Source organism: Muntiacus reevesi, chromosome 1 (genome assembly GCF_963930625.1).
Source record: "Muntiacus reevesi chromosome 1, mMunRee1.1, whole genome shotgun sequence".
In the NCBI taxonomy this organism is placed as follows: domain Eukaryota; kingdom Metazoa; phylum Chordata; class Mammalia; order Artiodactyla; family Cervidae; genus Muntiacus; species Muntiacus reevesi.
Window position 1 is genome coordinate 190100081 of NC_089249.1, and position 18198 is coordinate 190118278.

Below are 18198 nucleotides of genomic sequence, written 5' to 3' on the forward strand. Positions count from 1 at the left end.
GTAAAGCCGGGTTTATCTGGAATTCCGCCACTCCCCTCCGCCCTGCCAGAGAAGGGGGCGCCAAACTGCCCTCTGACCCCAGATTAGGGGTCCCCACATTCTGAGGCGCACCCCCTCTGCGTCCAACGAGAGGCCGAAAGGGCGGGAGCTCTAGGGAGACGCTGGGGCCGGCGCGCCGGGAAGCCGAGCGGCGGCGGGGGCGGCCCTGGCAGGGGGGGCATGGGGTGGTGGAGACCGTGCGCGCCCCCCTCCCCGCGCAGGGCCAAGCACGCCCTAGGGGCACGGAGGCGGCGGTGGTCCGAAGGTCCCCGCGGCGCCGGGTGAGCGCAGTGGCCCGGCCCGCGGGCGGCGAGTTCCCGGTAAGTGCGGTCCCGAGAGCGGAGCGCGCCGGGGAGGCGTGGAGAGGGGGGCTGGGCGCCGGGGACGTCTGGGTCCCGCGCCCAATGGCTGGAGGGCGGCCGAGCACCGCCCGCCCGCCCCGCCCGCCCCCTCTCCCCTCCCCCCGGCGCTCCCCTCCCCCTCCCCCGCCCGCCGCTTTCCCCCGCCCCCGCCCCGGCGCCAACTCCGCGGCGCCTCCTTAAAAAGCGCGCGGGAGTTGTAAGGGGGGGCCGGGGCGAGCCGGAGTGAGCGAGAGCGCAGGGTAAAGGGGGCGGGCGGGGGGCCCGGGCTCCACCTTAAAAGCGGGCGCGTGGGGGTGGGAGGGAGGAAGGCGGGCGGCGGGGAGGAGGGAGGGAGGGAAGGAAGGGGGGCCGGAGTGTCCCGGGCGCAGGGCGCGCGTGCGGCGGCGGCGGCGGCGGGGAGGGGCCGGCCGCGCCGCGCTCCCCTCCTCCCTCCTCGCATCCCCGGCCCCGCGCGCGCCCAGCAGAAGCGGGTCTGTGTGTGCGTGCGTGCGAGTGAGTGAGTGTGTGTGCATATTTTTTTCTCTCTTTTCTTTCTCTCTCACTGTTTTTTTTTTCTCTCTCTCTCTCGCTCCCTCTCTCTCGTTCTTTTTTTTTTTTTTTTTTTTTTGCAAAGAAACAGCAGCGCCGCCGCCGCTCCGCCGAGGCGCTGCGCCCCCCGGGGGGGGAGGCGGAGGAGGCGGGCAGCGGCGGAGGGAGGGGTGCCGGGGAGGGGGGCGCCGCGCTGGGAGGGAGGCAGCGCGCACGGTGCAGCCGGGCCGGGCGGGAGGCATGGCGGGGCCCCCGGCCCTACCCCCGCCGGAGACGGCGGCGGCCGCCACCACGGCGGCCGCTGCCTCGTCGTCCGCCGCTTCCCCGCACTACCAAGAGTGGATCCTGGACACCATCGACTCGCTGCGCTCGCGCAAGGCGCGGCCGGACCTGGAGCGCATCTGCCGGATGGTGCGGCGGCGGCACGGCCCGGAGCCGGAGCGCACGCGCGCCGAGCTAGAGAAACTGATCCAGCAACGCGCCGTGCTCCGGGTCAGCTACAAGGGGAGCATCTCGTACCGCAACGCGGCGCGCGTCCAGCCGCCCCGGCGCGGAGCCACCCCGCCGGCCCCGCCGCGCGCCCCCCGCGGGGGCCCCGCTGCCGCCGCCGCGCCGCCGCCCACGCCCGCCCCGCCGCCACCGCCCGCGCCCGTCGCCGCCGCCGCCGCCCCGGCCCGGGCGCCCCGCGCGGCCGCCGCTGCTGCCGCCACAGCGCCCCCCTCGCCCGGCCCCGCGCAACCGGGCCCCCGCGCGCAGCGGGCCGCGCCCCTGGCCGCGCCGCCGCCCGCGCCCGCCGCTCCTCCGGCAGTGGCGCCCCCGGCCGGCCCGCGCCGCGCCCCCCCGCCCGCCGTCGCCGCCCGGGAGCCGCCGCTGCCGCCGGCGCCACAGCCACAGCAGCCGCCGCCGCCGCCGCCGCCGCAGCCACAGCAGCCGCCGGAGGGGGGCGCGGCGCGGGCCGGCGGCCCGGCTCGGCCCGTGAGCCTGCGGGAAGTCGTGCGCTACCTCGGGGGTAGCGGCGGCGCCGGCGGCCGCCTAACCCGCGGCCGCGTGCAGGGTTTGCTAGAGGAGGAGGCGGCGGCTCGGGGCCGCCTGGAGCGCACTCGTCTCGGAGCGCTCGCGCTGCCCCGCGGGGACAGGCCCGGGCGGGCGCCCCCGGCCGCCAGCGCCCGCGCGTCGCGGAGCAAGGTGAGCGCGCCGCGGAGGGGGGCGCCGTGCGGTGGGCAGGTGCTGGCGAAGTTGGTGGCGGGGCGAGAGTCCCAGGAGGAAGCGGGCGGCAGGCGGCCGGGGCTTTGCGCTTCTTCCCTGCGGGCTTGGCGGGTGGTGACCTTGGCAAGTGACTTGATCTTCGCCGGCCTCAGTTTCCTCCGCTGTAAAACGCGACTTAATAACAGTAGCGACCTCTTGGGGTTGTTGAGCGAGTTTAGTGAGATTTGGCTACTGAGAGCTTTATTAACACAGAGTCTGGCACGGAGTGGATGTGTAAAAGTTAGTCCGTGTTGGTATTAAAGGTGGTGGTGAGGCAGTCCGCCTGGTCCTGGATCCCCGGGTCGGGCCCAGGGCTAGAACAGCTACTGCCCTTACGGGCCTCCCTCTCTTGCTCCAGAGAGGTGGAGAAGAGCGAGTGCTTGAGAAGGAAGAGGAGGATGAAGATGACGAAGATGAAGATGATGAAGATGAAGTGTCTGAGGGCTCCGAGGTGCCCGAGGGAGACCGTCCTGCAGGTGCCCAACACCACCAGCTTAATGGCGAGCGGGGCCCTCAGAATGCCAAGGAGAGGGTCAAGGAGTGGACGCCCTGTGGGCCCCACCAGGGCCAGGATGAAGGACGCGGGCCAGCGCCAGGCAGTGGCACCCGTCAAGTGTTCTCGATGGCCGCCATGAATAAGGAAGGGGGATCAGGTAAGGGCTCCTCCGGGTGGGGGAGGGTGGCTGGTGGGGGGGAACCGAGCCCCAAGACAAAACCACAGGCATCTGCTTTTTATTTCCTAGCCTCTGCTGCCACTGGGCCAGACTCCCCATCCCCCGTGCCTTTGCCCCCAGGAAAACCAGCCCTCCCTGGGGCCGATGGGACCCCCTTTGGCTGTCCGTAAGTTGCAGTGTTTGAGACACGGGGTGGGGTGGGGGCCGCTGCGGGAGTGTCACTGCTCACTGGCTCCCTCTGTTCCAACACAGTTCGGGGCGCAAGGAGAAGCCGGCTGATCCTGTGGAGTGGACGGTGACAGATGTGGTCGAATACTTCACTGAGGCTGGCTTCCCGGAGCAGGCGACAGCTTTCCAAGAGCAGGTGGGTTCAGCCCCTCAGCTTAGCCCCAGGGTTTCAGGGTCTCAGTGGGGGTGTATTCTGACCCTGCTCTCTCTCTCTCGCCTCTGTCCCCCCCAGGAAATCGATGGCAAGTCTTTGCTGCTCATGCAACGCACAGACGTGCTGACCGGCCTGTCCATCCGCCTCGGCCCAGCCCTGAAAATCTACGAGCACCACATCAAGGTGCTGCAGCAAGGCCACTTTGAGGAGGACGACCCCGACGGCTTTCTAGGCTGAACGCCCAGCCTCACACCCCTGCCCCAACCCGCTCCAGTCTCCTCTCACCCAAGACCCCCAAGAGTCTGGGAGCTGGACCGGGAACACCCTCAGCCCTTGTAACAGATTCTAGTGAGGGGGCATTCCTACTCACCTTTCCCCCAACATACATGGCTCTGGCCCCCCAGCACATCCTGTACTCCCTGACAGAGGAGTGTGGGGTGGGACAGGGCCTATTCCTCTCACCCAGGAGGCCAACCCTTTCCCCCCGCCCCCTGCCCCCTATCTAGGACATTTGGGGGGAAGAAAATGGGGGCTTCCCATCTCCCCTAGATCCTCTTCAGTTCAGCCAGATATTTCCTATATCAGTGTTTTATTCTGCCTGTTCATTTTGGTGGGTGGCCTTTCCTCTCTCCCCCACCACCCAGGCCCCTCCCCAGTCTGGCCCTGGCCTCCAGCCCCTGGGAGCAGCTGGGAAGGGGGTCCGGAGATCTTCCCTACCCATCCTCCCCTTTTCTTTCTGTTCGTTGTCGCTCCAGCTGGCCGTATTGCTTTTTAATATTGCACCGAAGGTTTTTTAAATAAAATTTTAAAAAAAGAGAGAAGAAAAAAATGGCATGGAGTCCATTTCATGAAAGTAGTCTGGGGAGGAGAAGAGCCACATTAGCCCCCTGGGAGCCTTGGGTTTAGGACAAAGCTGTGTGCGGTGGAAGACTAGGTCGTGAGTGGTGCTGCCTCAGAGCTGGCTGTAATTTTGACAGTAACTCTTCCAGGAGAAAAGGATTATTTGTTTCTTCTGCCATCTCTCCTTTCCCAGAATAGTCCCTGGGCACATAGTAGGTGCTCAAATATTTGTTAAGTGACTAGCAGTTAACTCTAGGTTTTATGAGCATTCTCTGGGTTCTCACCAGAGCCCCATGAGGCAGAGCTCATTAAAAAAAAAAAAACACACACTTTATAGACCTGGCAACTGGCTCATCACTGCAAAGATGCTGGCTCGGTGTCACACAGGGTGGGGTCAGACACCTGTCATTCTTTACCCAGCGTCTTTAAGTATAATTAATGTATTTGGCTTCAGACCTCTGTATCTGACAACCTTTGCATGTTAACAAAGAATCCAGTCTACAACTTGGGGGCGTGGGGAAGGCAGAAGTCTCTTCTGGGCCCATGGTAGGGTCCCCAATCCTCAAGGTCTTTTTCATAAAAGGGACAGGAGGGACTGGGCCATCGGATGAGATCATGAGATGGGGAAATCCTTTCCAAGTGAAGATTTTTATTGTTAGTAATAGTGACAACTACTACATCACAAGAGCCTGGTAAGTTCTAGTGCAGTTTCTCAATTCCATTTGGTTTTTTTTTTTTTTAAATACAGATTCCAGGGCCTGGGGGTCAGAGTCAGCGAGCGGGGCGGGGCCTTTCTTGATTTCTATACTTGCAACCCCAGGGGTTTGACGCGCGGAGATCCCTCCTCCCTAGGAAACCACCTCCGAGAGTTAGATGCGCTGGCCCCAGGCCGCGCCCCCAGAACACCGCCGCGCCAGCAGCAGCCCAGGTCACCTCCCTCGGAGGCGCACCCCACGGTCAGGTTCCGGGAGCGCGCGTGTGCGCGGGGCGCCGCTGCCGCGCAGCGCGGGCAGGAGCGGCGCGCCCCTCCGGCGTGTTGAAATTCAAATGAGGCGAACTCCCTCCACGCGGCGCCGGCAAGGGAGGTAGAGGCTGGGGTGAACCAGGCCAGGCAGGTCCGAGATACCCTGGGCGGGGTCGAACCCGCGGCCAATGTGAGCAGCGGAGGCTTAAAGAGCTCCGGTGGTCCCCGCCTCTTGCCGCACGATGGCAACCGAACAGTGGTTCGTGGGGCCGCTCCCCGCGGGCTCTGGGGAAACGCCGCCCCTGGACGACTTGGAATCTGGGGCACAGCCCTGCGAAGACCCCTCGTGGTCGCCTCCCCCTGGCGGACCTGGGAACCCACCCGAGGCGGAGCCCGAGAAGGATGTTCAAGGACAGCTGCCCCAGGCCCCCAGCTCTACGCCTTCCCCAGAGCGTCCGGCCCCAGGCCCCCTGCCCACCCCTCCTCGCCTGCCGTTGGACACCATGTTCAGCCCCATCACCGAACAGCTCTGCTACCTGCTTAAGAAGGCAGATGATTTCCAGAGCTACTTGCTCTACAGGTGATGCTCGATGGGGTCCTAGATTCTACCATGGATAAAGGGGCAGAGGAGGGTTTAACAAAATAGGCGAAATACACTAGGTTTGCAAACTCAAAAGCATCGGGAGCTAGACGAAGTAAATGACGCTGACTGATGAGCAACCCAATTTCAGAGTTATGAGAACTGTGTAGAAACTTGGGGTTAGGGAGGGCGGACTACTATGTGGGATTTGGGGTTGCCAAACTGCTAGAACTTTTCTCCCACTTTTTAACTGTTGGCTTAAGTTTCGAACCTTGGGCAGGCTAAACAAAACCTATCTGGGCCAGATTTGGCCTGCTGGCTACCAGTTTGAGACCTCAGAGGATAATATGATTCCCAGACCAAGGGAAGGGGGACTGTGATGCTCACAGATTAATGTCCATTGGAATCCCCTGGGAGGTTGTTTAAATCCTAGATTTCTGAGCTTCACCCAGGGAATAGTAGTAGGTCAAAGTCAGACGTGGGACTCAGGTGTCTGCATTTTAACAAGTGTTTCACATGTCTTTGATGATGGTGGTCCTGAAAGGTCCTCTGGGAGTTTGTTCGTAGTGGGAGTCCAGGCCAGGGATACAGGTGGGAGGGGTGCGTAGAAGGGGAGAAATTGGTGGGGGAGCCAAGGACTCAGGCAAAGGCCTGCTTCTCCCTTCAGCAGGGACCGAGTGCAGAAGGAACAGTTGGCAAAGGCCATGACCACCTTCTTGCAGATGTGTGAGCCCTACTTCCTGTACCTGGAGGCAGCTGCTCGGAATGTGCCCCCCATCTATGGAGCCCTGCAGGAGCTGATCCGAAAGGGGGTGTGTGTGGAGCAGGTTTCCTAGACCTTGATGCCCCTTTCTGCATTCCTCAGGCCTGGGGGATGGGGAGGATGCTCCTGGAAGGCCAACTAATCTCGTTATGCCCCCTCTTCCATACAGCTGCTGGAGATCTCCCAACAACTCACTCTTCACCTGGAACAGCTGGTCCTAATGTATGCCTCTTTTGGGTTCGTGAACTTGGAGGAGACTGACCCCCTAAGGTAAAAGCCTAAGAGACTTGGCTTGGGGTCAGGGATGGAGGAGCCCAGGGCATAGCCTCATTCCCTACTCTTGAATCTCCTGCCAGCATCTCCTGTTTCTTCTGCGGGAGGTTCTCCATCAGTCCCTCCCATGAGGTGTCCATCTTCAGATACTGTGCCCCTGCCGCCTACACCGCCAGCCGCTTCCCCCGATACCTCTATAAGAAGATGCGCTGGAACCTGGAAACCACCCCAGAGGCCAGCAGCCGGGAGCAAGATTCCCACGTGGATTAGTGAGTCCCCTTATCAGAATCCAAGTCCTCCCCCTCGCTATGGGAGAATGCCAGTTTGGGCCACTGAACCACCACCAAAGTGGAAAACCAAGCAGGAATTCAAGAACCTTTGCAAGGTCATCCTCACCTTAAATATACATACATACATACATAGATGCACCCATCAAAATAGAAGTCGTTATCTTAAGAAAGTAGGCTGACAGGGAGAAAAGGCCTCAGTATTGTCACATGCCTACCTGAGAACCTGAAGGTAACTTGATGAGTTTCCACTTTACCTCCAAAATTAAAGCCCTCAAACAGAAGAACTAAGAGACTGCTCACTGCTCACTTTTAATTGCTGCCCCTTCCCTTCCCAGCTACTTCCTATGCTATCGAGATACATGGGAGGACACAGGCAAGAATCCGGCCAATTCCTGCCCCCAGATTCAGAAGCTGTGGTCCATCGGCCGATGGGTGCCCCTAGGACCAGCCGAGGATGACCTTTATTCATGGTAGGAGCCAGGGCAATGGTAAGGTGGGTGGGGTCTGGAGGGAGGGACAGAAGCCAACCAGAGACCATCTGCCTCCCTCAACATTGTTACCATTGATAATAATGAATTTTATTGTGCCCTGAAAAGCCTTTATGCAGACTCATGTAACATCCACTGAGGTCTATACTACCATCCCCATTTTACAAAGGAAACAGGTGTTCAGAGAGGTTAAGTTACCTGCCAAAGGACACACAGCTCGTTGAGTAATCAGCCAGGTCAGGGATAAAATTGCTCAGCCTCCAAGAGCCTTACCCTCTAAGTTTCGCATCAACAAGGAAACCACTTTCCCCCAGGGTTTTTCCCACCCCCAGCTGAAACAAAGCCTCTTTCAGCCAAAGCCTCTCGCTCAAGGGGAGGGGCTCCCGAGTAACTGGGGACGCTCACGTCCTGGCCTGTCTGTCCCTGGCGCCCAGGATTTTGTGCCCGCAGCCGCCTGGGGACTACCAGCAGCTGCTGACCATCGGCTTCGAGGAGCCGTCGCACATGCTGGCCACCGACCTGCTGGTGCAGATCCTCACGGGCCAGGCAGGCACGGCTCGGCCCCCGAGCGCCGCCGGGCCCGCGGCGTGGGCCGCTCAGGAGTCTTGAACCTGGAGAGAGGGTGGGAGCTGGAGCTTGACAGTTCCAAACTCCAGGAGAGGGGGTAGGGGAGGGGCTCACTCGTTCTCCTAGTGCGGCTCGGCCTGCCTTCCAAGGGGCCAGGCCGAGCTGGCCCGTCCGCACTGGATCCGGCCCGGCCGCGGAGCCCTGCTTGTGAACACACCAGTTTTGTGTTAAATAAAAGAAAGAAAGAGGTCACAGGCTCAGCGTCCGCTCAGAGCGCCGCTCCCCTCCCCTTGGGGAGAGGAGGCCCCGCCCACTAGCTGTGGCCTTCTGGGTAATGTAGTCTTATGGAAACAAAACCGTGGCCCGCTGACTGGCCGACGGGAGCTCAGAGCATGCGTAGGGACCGGTACCAAGCAAAAAGGGAAGTAGCGGCTCCTGTCAACAACCGGAACCCAGATAACCGCAAGTTTCGGGTAGCGAGGAAATTCAACGCCCACTGTGAGAAGGAACGCAGAGCTACGCCCACTCTCATGTTTTGACCCGGAAATTATTTCCCTGTACGGAAAAAGACTATATTTCCCGACGTGCCCCAGGAAAGGGCCAGCGATCAGTTTCCTAAGCGCCGAGGTTAGATCTTTCTCTTCCAGCTTTTGGGTCATGGCTTGGACAGATCGCTGTTCCCTCCTGAGGTGTCCGGGGCGCGGGCTGGGTGGGAGAGCGGTGAGGCCCTCCTTGGACTGAAAAGGAGACCGGGTTGAGAGATGAATCTGCCTACCTAGAGCTTCAGAGACCAGGTGGTGGAGCCTGCACCTGATAGCAACTGGTCACTTGCCAGGGGAGGAGTGTCCTTCTCATCCGGCTGTCAGTCAGCTGCGAGTTACCCATCCCTCTCCCCTTAAACTAACGGACACCTTTTGAGTCTCCCTTGCATTTTCAGAGTTAGAGGAGACTTGGAGCCCTGCTTACCTAATAGTCCCTGACACATAGTATTATCATGTGTTATGATTATCCCAGTTTACAAATTATAAAAATAGAAACGTGAAGTGAATCATGATTAACCAAAACTCTTGTCTTTTTGGAGTAGGAGTAGAGGCTTCTGGTGACAATTTCTGACTGCACCAAGGATTTTTTAGTCCACAACCCAGGAATTTGAATGAGTCCAAACGGGTTCTGAAGTTCCCTAATACTGAGTCAAGGCCCCTCTGAGTTCACCACCACCACTGTTCAGACTTAGTTCAGTTCAGTTCAGTCGCTCAGTCGTGTCCGACTCTTGGCAACCCCATGGACTGCAGCACGTCAGACCTCCCTGTCCATCACCAACTCACGTAGCCTACCCAAACTCATGTCCATTGAGTCAGTGATGCCATCCAACCATCTCATCCTCTGTCGTCCCCTTCTCCTCCTGCCCTCAGTCTTTCCCAGCCTCAGGACCTTTTCAAATGAGTCAGTTCTTTGCATGAGGTGGCCAAGGTATTGGAGTTTCAGCTTCAACATCAGTCCTTCCAATGAACACCCAGGACTGATCTCCTTTAGGATGGACTGGTTGGATCTTCTTGCAGTCCAAGGGACTCTCAAGAGTCTTCTCCAACACCACAGTTCAAAAGCATCAATTCTTTGTCGCTCAGCTTTCTTTATAGTCCAACTTTCACATCCATACATGACTACTGGAAAACTGTTTAGACTAGTCCAGTCCAATAGAAATTTGAGCCACAAATGCGAGTCACCTATGTAATTGCAAATTTTTAAGAGCTATACTAAAAGAATAAAGAGGCCAGACTTTTAGTGATATTTTTATTTAACCCCAGATATCCAAAATATTTTTGCAACATATAATTAATATAAGAAATTATTTAAAAAAAAAAGAAATTATTGAGGTATCCCCCTTTTTTTATACTAGGCTTTTGAAATCTGTGTATTTTGCACTTATAGCACATCTCAATTTGGACTAGCCACATGCAGCTTTAATTTATCTTCCCTTAGGACAAATCCACAAGCCACTTAAAACTAGATTTCTGGCGGGTGGTGGCAGTCCCGGGAGAAGAAAGAAACAGGTTTGATTTCCTGGGTCCTGTTGGTCAGGAGGGAAGCCCTGGTGGCTCAATGATAAAGAACCTGCCTGCCAATGCAATGGGGGAGATGGTGGGAGGGTTTTCCATCCCTGAGTGGGGAAGATCTCCTGGAGAAGGAAATGGCAACCCACTCCAGTATTCTTGCCTGGGAAAACCCCATGGACAGATGAGCCTGGTGGAATGTATAGTCCATAGGGTCGTAAAAGAGTCAGGCACAACTTAGAGAGTAAGCAATCAGTAGTTGCTCAGGAACTGTCTACACCCATGATTCTCTAGCTTTAGAATCACTGGAGGGTTTGATCACTAAGTCTGGGATGGAACTTTTTTCATACAAGATCCCAAGTGATGCTGATGTTGCTCACCCAGACACACACTTTAAGCCTGTATCGACCTATATCAAGCCTACATCGACTTCGTGGCTCTCAAACTTGGCTCCATGTTAGAAACACCTGAGGAGCTTTATTGATGCCAAAGCTTCTATCAGAATCTGATTTATTTGACATAAGCATGCCTCAGGTAACTTTAATATGCAAGAAAGTTCATGAACCCAGGTCTATACTTAACTTCTGTCAACTCAACATACTTAGCTCTTAGCTCCTCTGCAGGGGATTAAAAACAGGCTCTTGGTGTTTCCATTTTCCACCTTGGCAGTGCTGGCTCTGAACTCTGGTGTTTAAGACTTGAGAGTTCCTCGAACTGCAAGGAGATCAAACCAGTCAATCCTAAAGGGAATCAATCCTGAATATTCATTGGAAAGACTGATGCTCCAATACTTAGGCCCCCTGATGCAAACAGCTGACTCATTAGAAAAGACCCTGATGCTGGGAAAGATTGAAGGCAGGAGAAGGGGACAACAGAGGATGAGATGATTGGATGCATCACCAACTCAATGGACGTGAGTTTGAGCAAGCTCAAGGAGATGGTGAAGGACAGGGAAGCCTGGTGTGTTGCAGTCCGTGGGGTTGCAAAGAGTCAGAGATGACTGAGCGAATGAACAACAAATGCTGGCTCTTTCCTGCCTTTCTCTCCATTCCTCCCAGAGTCACAGTCAAGCATGTGGTCAGTGTACTGATGATGGGGTCAGGGGTGGGTCCTTGGGCTGAGCTACTGTTGGGGTACAGTGCTGTGTGAGCTAGACCCAGGCATAAATCCAGGAGTTTAAACAATGATTCTAAACAGTCTTTTCTGGGTCTCAGCGCATCTCCAGGAATTTGATACATTAAAACTGCAGAATATACTGCACTGATGCAGCTTTACAGCTTATCTTGAACCCCATCAGGGGCCTTGGATCCCTAGTCTTGGGACCAAGGGAAGTTAAGGAGGGCTTGCCAACTGAGCCACAAGCCCTATTTGCAAACAGGTATTGTTTGCTGTCTGCTCTTACCTCCCACCAATTAAAATTTTCTAAATAGTCACAATTCTTTAAAGTTCAGTAGATTTCTCTTTTAAAGATGATTTCCAGTTACTTTCGGGGTTTTTGTTTTAGATTTTTTTGGCTGCACCACAGGGGTTGTGGGATTTTAGTTCCCAAACCTGGGATTGAACAAGGGTCTTCCTTCGGCAGTGAAATCATGACATCCTAGCCACTGGACTACCAGGGAATTCCCTCCAGTTGCTTTTGGAAAACAGACTTAACACCACTGAGCTCACTCACTCAAAGCACTGGTGATACGAAGTAACCCCTACCTCCTCCCTGTTGAAACCAGGTCTTTGTTTTACAGCACACCCTCTCGCTCTTTTAATATCTGTCTGGGGTCTGTAAGGGCTTCCCTGGTGGCTAAGAGGGTAAAGAATCTGCGTGCAATTTTGGAGACCCGGGTTCCATCCCTGGGTTGGGAGGCAACCCACTCAGTATTCTTGCCTGGAGAATTCTATGGACTGAGGAGCCTGGTGAGCTACAGTCCATGGGATCTCAAAGAGTCGGAAACGACTGAGCAGCTAACACACACACACCGGGGTCTGTAAGCATCTGAGGTTTACACTTGCTAGGCAGATTATAAATGGCCTTACATGCCCTGCTAAGGAGCTTGAACTACCAACACCACTTTTTTTTTTTTTTTTTTTGTAGCTATTGTTTATATCCCCAGGGTGGGAACCTCTTATCACTTCTGTCTAGCCAGCACAGGGGGGGCACGTCGTTTGGCACCAATAAAAGTTGACGAAATCTGGAAAGGGAGGGCATGAGTTCGTTTGTCCCAAAGCCGCAGTTCGCGCCCGCATCGCTAGGGGGCACTAGGACCCCAGCAGGGCCGGGGGAGACCAGCGGCCACGGAACCGGGCGACAAGGGGACATTCTGCATTCCGACTGGCGCCTCCCGTGTGTGTCAGGCCTTCCTCGTCTCGCCGCGCTCCTGCCCCACCCCAGGAGAAGAAAACTCAGAAGAAAACAGCCTGCACTGTCCAGAAAGAAAGGGCTTTATTGGGGAGTACGGGCAGCCGAGGACCCCTGTCTTCTAACAGACAAGGCCAGAAGGAGAGGCTAAGTTAGGCGGCGAGGGCTGGGCAGTTTTACTGGCGGTGGTGGTGGCGGTGTTTCCCAATGGGGACTAACAGTTTTATAGACGATTCTGGTCAGTTTCACAAAGTCAGTTTCAAGGATGCTGATCGATTGCGTCTTCCCTGGCGCAGACCTGTGGCCCTTCTCCAGGTCTTCCGCGGATCCGGAGGGCACTCCTGAGCGCCCGGGCCCGAGGGTCTGCGGGGCATGTTACTTTCCTCCTGGGACCCCAGAGGGCCGTAACCTCAAGGCTCCTCCTGCCAGGGGGAGGGGCCAGACCAAAGGCAAGTCTTGGCGGCGCGCGTACCGCGAGTGGGGACACCCAGGCACCGGATGGGGCAGTATGGGCCCCACGACCACCGCCTTCTCCGCACCCGCGGGCCACGCCCCGGACTTTGGGTCCTAGCGCAGTGACTTCCCAGGGAGCCCTTTCGCTAGCCCAGTTTTCTCCCATGCAGAGGGTTGGGGTAGGGGCAGGAGGGGAAAGGGGTTCCCACCTGTTCCAGACCGTTCTCCGAAGCCTTTCTGCGAGGAGGCCAGATCACCGCCAGCTTTCCGTCGCCCCTGCTCACTGCGGAGGAAGGGGCGCTCAGCTGGGATTGCCCCACCCTACGCCTTACCGGCAGGAGGCGACCAAAACGAAGGAGAGCGGCCGCGCCCCTTAAACACACACAGGCGTTCACCCCCCTCCTCCCCACCGAGGCCTCCGTCCTGAGGGAGGAGGGAGGAACCCCAGGGAGGGGGAAGGCGAACAAACCCACAGTGAGGAGGTAGGAACCAGAAAATTCAGAGGGGGAGATCCAGGTGTGCCAGAACCCAGGGAGGGTCCCTGGGAACCCGACAAAGACATCTGGGATCCTCCTCCCTTCCCCCACCACAAGCCTAGGTTGGGTGGGTCTGGGAGTCCGACGGGGGTGGGGGTGGAGCATAGGGACGGTCAGTCCAGAAAGGGTGGGCAGTGAGGGGAGAGTCGAGAGGGGTGTCCGGGGAGTTTGGAAGCCAGGAAGGGGGACCCTGAGGATTAGAGGCCCATTGGAGGTGGGGAGTCGGTGAAAGCGGCTGGAGCCCTGGGAATCCCCAGCGTTGGGGCGCCGGTGGCTTACCCGTTAGGCTGGGCGCGGGCTCCTTGAACTCGGCGGTGCCGTAGAGGCTCAGCCGCTGGCGCTGCAAATCCCGCTCGCGCTCATTCACCTCGCGCACCTCCTGCTCCAGCAGCGACGGTGCGATAGGCGGCGGGGCGCGAGCCAGCACCGGACACCGGCCCTGTACGACTGAATGCGGCCGGCCTCCGGGCTCGGGCAGCCGCTGCGTGTCTGCGCTGCCCTCCACCGCGGGTGAGGAGTAGCACCCAGCCTCGAAGAAGCGCTTGAGCTCGCCCAGCGGCTGCGGCGGCGGCCGGGCGCTTTGCTTCGGGACCTCGGGGCGCGCCAGCGCCGCCTGCCGATAGGCCTCCCGCTCGATGTCTCGCTGCATCTGCGCGCCCGCCCGAGCGCGCTCCAAAGCGCGCGGGAGCGCGGGGCTGGGCCCCGGCAGGCTGAGCACCGGCCGCACGCGCAGTTCGACGAGTTCACTGCCCGCGCGACCTGGGCTCAGGCCCCGGCTCCGGCGTAAGCTTTCCTCGCGTTCGCAGCTGCGGCGGATTTCGCGCTCGATGGGCGTCTCCATGAGTGGCTCCTCTATGGGATGTTGGGGGGTCTCCGAACGCAACTGGAGGGCTTCCGAGTTCGACTCAGAGGAGGTTTCCGGACCTTGAGAGAGACTGCTCCAGGAGCCCCGCGCCTGGCGCTTCAGACGGTTCAGGGTCGTCGCTTCCTTGCCCAGGACTCTCAAAGCCCCCAGCTGCGGTCGGCCCAGGACGCTCTGCGTCCTGCCTCGCTGATGGTCCGAGGACTTCCCTCTCTTGCTCAGGAGTCTCCGCGCCCTGGTCTGGGGAGGGCACGGGGACGTCGGTATTCAGCTCTGCGGCAGGCTTGGGAATTTCAATATCTAAGCCGGGAGGTTCAGGCCCACGCGCTTCGGAAGACCCCCAGGGCTCCGTTCTGAGGCCCAGGGGCTTAGGTGTCCAGGGTTGGGAGCAGCTCGGAAGCCTTAGCTCCCAGCGCTGGAGTTTTGATGCCCAGAGCTGGGACACCCTGCCCTGCGCAGCACCTGTGGTTGCAATTGCCGTCCGCGGGTTCCAAGGCGTCGCCCGCACGAGCCACTTCTCTGACCCGCCCCTGGCCTCCAAGAACTGCCCTCGGGGGCAGGGCCGGGCACCGCCCCCTGCACCTGCCGGCCGGACTCGGAGCCCCGCCCTGGCCCCGCCCCCGAGGGGGGGCGCTTCAGCTGGGCACTGGGTTTGGTCCACTGACCCGCCTGTCAGCTCGGGGCGTTGGATGTTTTAGAAGAGAGCTTCCCTAGACCTAGCCTGCTACCTGGGGGCGCCAGTCTAGATGCAGTGTTCACTCAATGGGTGCCACCTTGGCACCTTTTCGGGCTCACGTCCCCGGCATTACCAGGGGTCTTGGTCCCACCCAGCTGCACGCCTGGCTGAACCTCTGAACCACTGTCTTCTGGTGGGGTGTCTTCCGAAACCATCTTTCCGGGGCCTGGCCTGGCCCACCAATCCTGTGTCAGCAGGCTGGCAGCGACACCAACGGCCTCCGGGCTGTCCTTTCAAGTTCCACCCCTGCGGCGCACAGTTCGGGCTGGAGGGGGCGCCAGGAACCGCCTCTCCGACCGCCCCAGTTTCCCTCCCCGAGCCGAGCGCCAGCGCCCGCGCCAGGCCCATAGGGCGCTTCCCCTCACCCCACCCGGAAAAGTCCGCGAGCCGGCCACTGCCCAGCGCACTCCCAGACCGAGGGCCGAGGCAGGCATGCACACACAGCGCGCACAGGGCCCAGAAGAGCGGCTGAGATTGGAAAGGCGGTCACCTTGGGCCCAGGCGACTGGGAGACCCAGAGAAGTATTCAGGCTTGTGGGGGAAGTAGCTCCCTGCAGCTGGGGTCAGATTGTGGTGTTCTTGGCCAGGATTGATGCCAGGAACAGGCGAACTACTCCCAGGGACATTTTCCACTCTCTTCCACTGGGCTTTCGCCAAAACCTGCCTCCACCCCTCACCCTCCATTTTGGGATGACAAGTGAAAAAGATAGTTCCCTAAAGAAAGGTGGGGGGGTGGGCTGCACAGTCTCAGGATCGCCAATAATCCCGCAACTCCCTACCTAACCTGGTAACTCCCTATCTATCCACCCTCTCACTCCACTCTTCTGGATCCCAATCTCAAGCTGCTACCCTCCTCCCTCTGACTCTATTGGCCCAATTGGGATTGGGCCCACCTGGGTTTCATCCCACTGAGAACCTGAACTAAGTTGTCAGCCTTCGCCAAGACTCAGTTTCTTTATCTGTAAAATGGGGATGGTAGTACTTACCCCTTTGGGAGGTGTTGACGATTAAGACTCTACTTCTGGAATGAGTTGTCTCTACAGTGGACTCTCCACTTTATCATCTCCTATTCCTCTTCTTCCCTGATGGCTCAGTGGTAAAGAATCCGCCTGCAGTGCAGGAGACACGGGTTCAACCCCTGGGTCAGGAAGATCTCCTGGAGGAGCAAATAGCAACCCACTCCAATATTCTTGCCCGAAAAATCCCCATGGACAGAGGAGCCTGGCAGGATACCGTCCAAAGAGTCACAGAGTCAAAAACGACTTCACATGAGTATGTGCATCTCTTCTAGCCATGCATACCGTGTTCTCGGTTCCACCACACCACAGACCCCCTTCTCTGTCCAAGGACCTCCATGACCTCCATTTACCAGACCTGTCACTGGCTTTTCCCTGACTTCCTTTCCACTAGCTCCTTAGTCTTGGAGAACGCTACCCATTTATGGATTTCCTCTGACCTCCCAGGTGCCCCTTTTCAGACTTCCGGTTCACCTGCATCAGTGGATTCTTTCCCCTCTGGCTTCCATTGGGTTTGACTGATGGGAGAGAGGCGAATGAGAGATCATGTTTTCTTCCTCCAAGCTTTGTTGACTGTGTCCCTCCACTGCCTGCAGCAGCTCCAAACAGCTCTCTCCCTTCAGGGCTATGGGGTGGTAAGAGCTCCCAGCTGTTGCTAATCCAGCCAGTGCACTATGCCTTGTTTATTTCCTTCTATTGAGTTCTGATCAATTACTCAGTTTAAGTATACAATCTCTTTCCTGCCAACACTCAGACCTTGACAAACTCCAATTTCACACTTTAAACATCATCTCTATGTAGATGTCTCCCAAATTTATATCTCTAGCTCTAATTTCTCCTCTGAGTTTTAACTCATATCCAAGTCCCCAGTCTAATAGATAGGTCAAACTGAACACTTTCAAAACTGAATTCTTGGTCTCCCCCCAACTCTACTTCTCTTTACTACATATAGCAACTCACTCATTGTGTTTTTCATGTCCCAAAATGTAGAACAGCTTCAATTTCTCTTTTTTCCCTACCCACCCCAGTCCATTCATATATTGGATTGCTGTTTGCTCTGCCTCCAATACATATTCTGAATTCGTCCACTTTTCCCAGCCATTCATTGCCCTCTGATGTCTCTCCAACAAACTTAGGAGAAAAGTCCAAATTTCCTACCCTGGCTCAACACCCCTTCCCACTTCTCAGATCTCATCTCCTGACACCGTCTCCCTTGATCTCTCCTCCATCTGAACCTTTATGCTTTCCTCAAACTCTGCGATTACATTCCCACCCCCAGGGCCTTTGTACTGACCTTTCTCTCTGCTTGGAATGACTCAGTACATGGCTGGTTTCTGCTATTCAGATCTTGATTCAGATGTCACTGCTTCAGAGAAGTGGTCTCTGATCACCCAGCCTATCTCAAACACAGATCTTTTCCATAACTCTATCCCTGCCTTCTTTTTCTTTTTTTGTAATTCACCCAATACTACAGTTGGGCTTCCCTTGTGGCTCAGATGGTAAAGACTCTGCCTACCAGAAGAGTCTTTGCAGGAGAACCAGGTTTGATCCCTGAGTTGGGAAGATCCCCAGGAGAAGGGAATGGCTACCTACTCTAGTATTCTTGCCTGGAGAGTGCCATGGACAGAGGAGCCTGGTGTGCTACAGTCCATGGAATCACAAAGAGTTAGACACAACTGAGCGACTAACACTTGCACAATACTATAGTTATCATCAATTACCTTGTTTCTTTATTTGTATATTATCTATCTCTGCCTGCCCCCCACCTCAGCTGGAAAGTGAGTGGTATTACAGCATTTTCTGTTGGTCATGTTCACCCAACTCTCTCATGCCTAGAACAGTGCCTGACACATAACACTTATTAAAGAATGTTCCCAAAATTGGGAACGAATAAATAAACTAGATTTGGAAGTTGCTGTTGAGTTTAGGAGACAGACACAATTATAAACAGAACAATCTTGCCTCAAGGTGGAACCCAGGACGAGAGTATAGAGGGAACTCTATATAAGTGTTGATCTAAATAGCTAACAGTTACAATAGCTACAAGCATCGAAGTAAAATATACACTTTCCTCCAAAAGGTGGGAACAACCCAAATGTCCATCAACAAATGAATGGATAAGCAAAATGTGATCCATTCATACAATGGAATATTATTCAGCCATGAAAAGGAACGAAACACTGATTCAAGCTAAAATGC

General features: G+C 56.9%; 3 protein-coding genes across 3 annotated transcripts; 2 read left to right on the forward strand and 1 right to left on the reverse strand.

Moving 5' to 3' along the window:
* Positions 1-737: 737 nt before the first annotated feature.
* Positions 738-4051, forward strand: SAMD1 (sterile alpha motif domain containing 1). The gene is made up of 5 exons (XM_065917609.1): positions 738-2114; positions 2533-2827; positions 2918-3014; positions 3101-3212; positions 3309-4051. Exons 1-5 carry the CDS (start codon positions 1170-1172, stop codon positions 3465-3467), a joined length of 1608 nt encoding a protein of 535 aa, XP_065773681.1. The 5' UTR covers positions 738-1169; the 3' UTR covers positions 3468-4051.
* A 1107-nt stretch (positions 4052-5158) lies between these two features.
* Positions 5159-8037, forward strand: C1H19orf67 (chromosome 1 C19orf67 homolog). The gene is made up of 6 exons (XM_065932048.1): positions 5159-5614; positions 6282-6426; positions 6547-6647; positions 6734-6919; positions 7276-7410; positions 7863-8037. Exons 1-6 carry the CDS (start codon positions 5277-5279, stop codon positions 8035-8037), a joined length of 1080 nt encoding a protein of 359 aa, XP_065788120.1. The 5' UTR covers positions 5159-5276.
* Positions 8038-12463: 4426 nt separating this feature from the next.
* Positions 12464-14794, reverse strand: MISP3 (MISP family member 3). Its single transcript, XM_065932049.1, has 3 exons — positions 13665-14794; positions 13059-13132; positions 12464-12818 (listed from the first exon to the last, which is right to left on the reverse strand). The coding sequence occupies exons 1-3, from the start codon at positions 14224-14226 to the stop codon at positions 12807-12809; spliced, it is 648 nt and encodes a 215-aa protein (XP_065788121.1). The 5' UTR covers positions 14227-14794; the 3' UTR covers positions 12464-12806.
* Positions 14795-18198: the final 3404 nt, after the last annotated feature.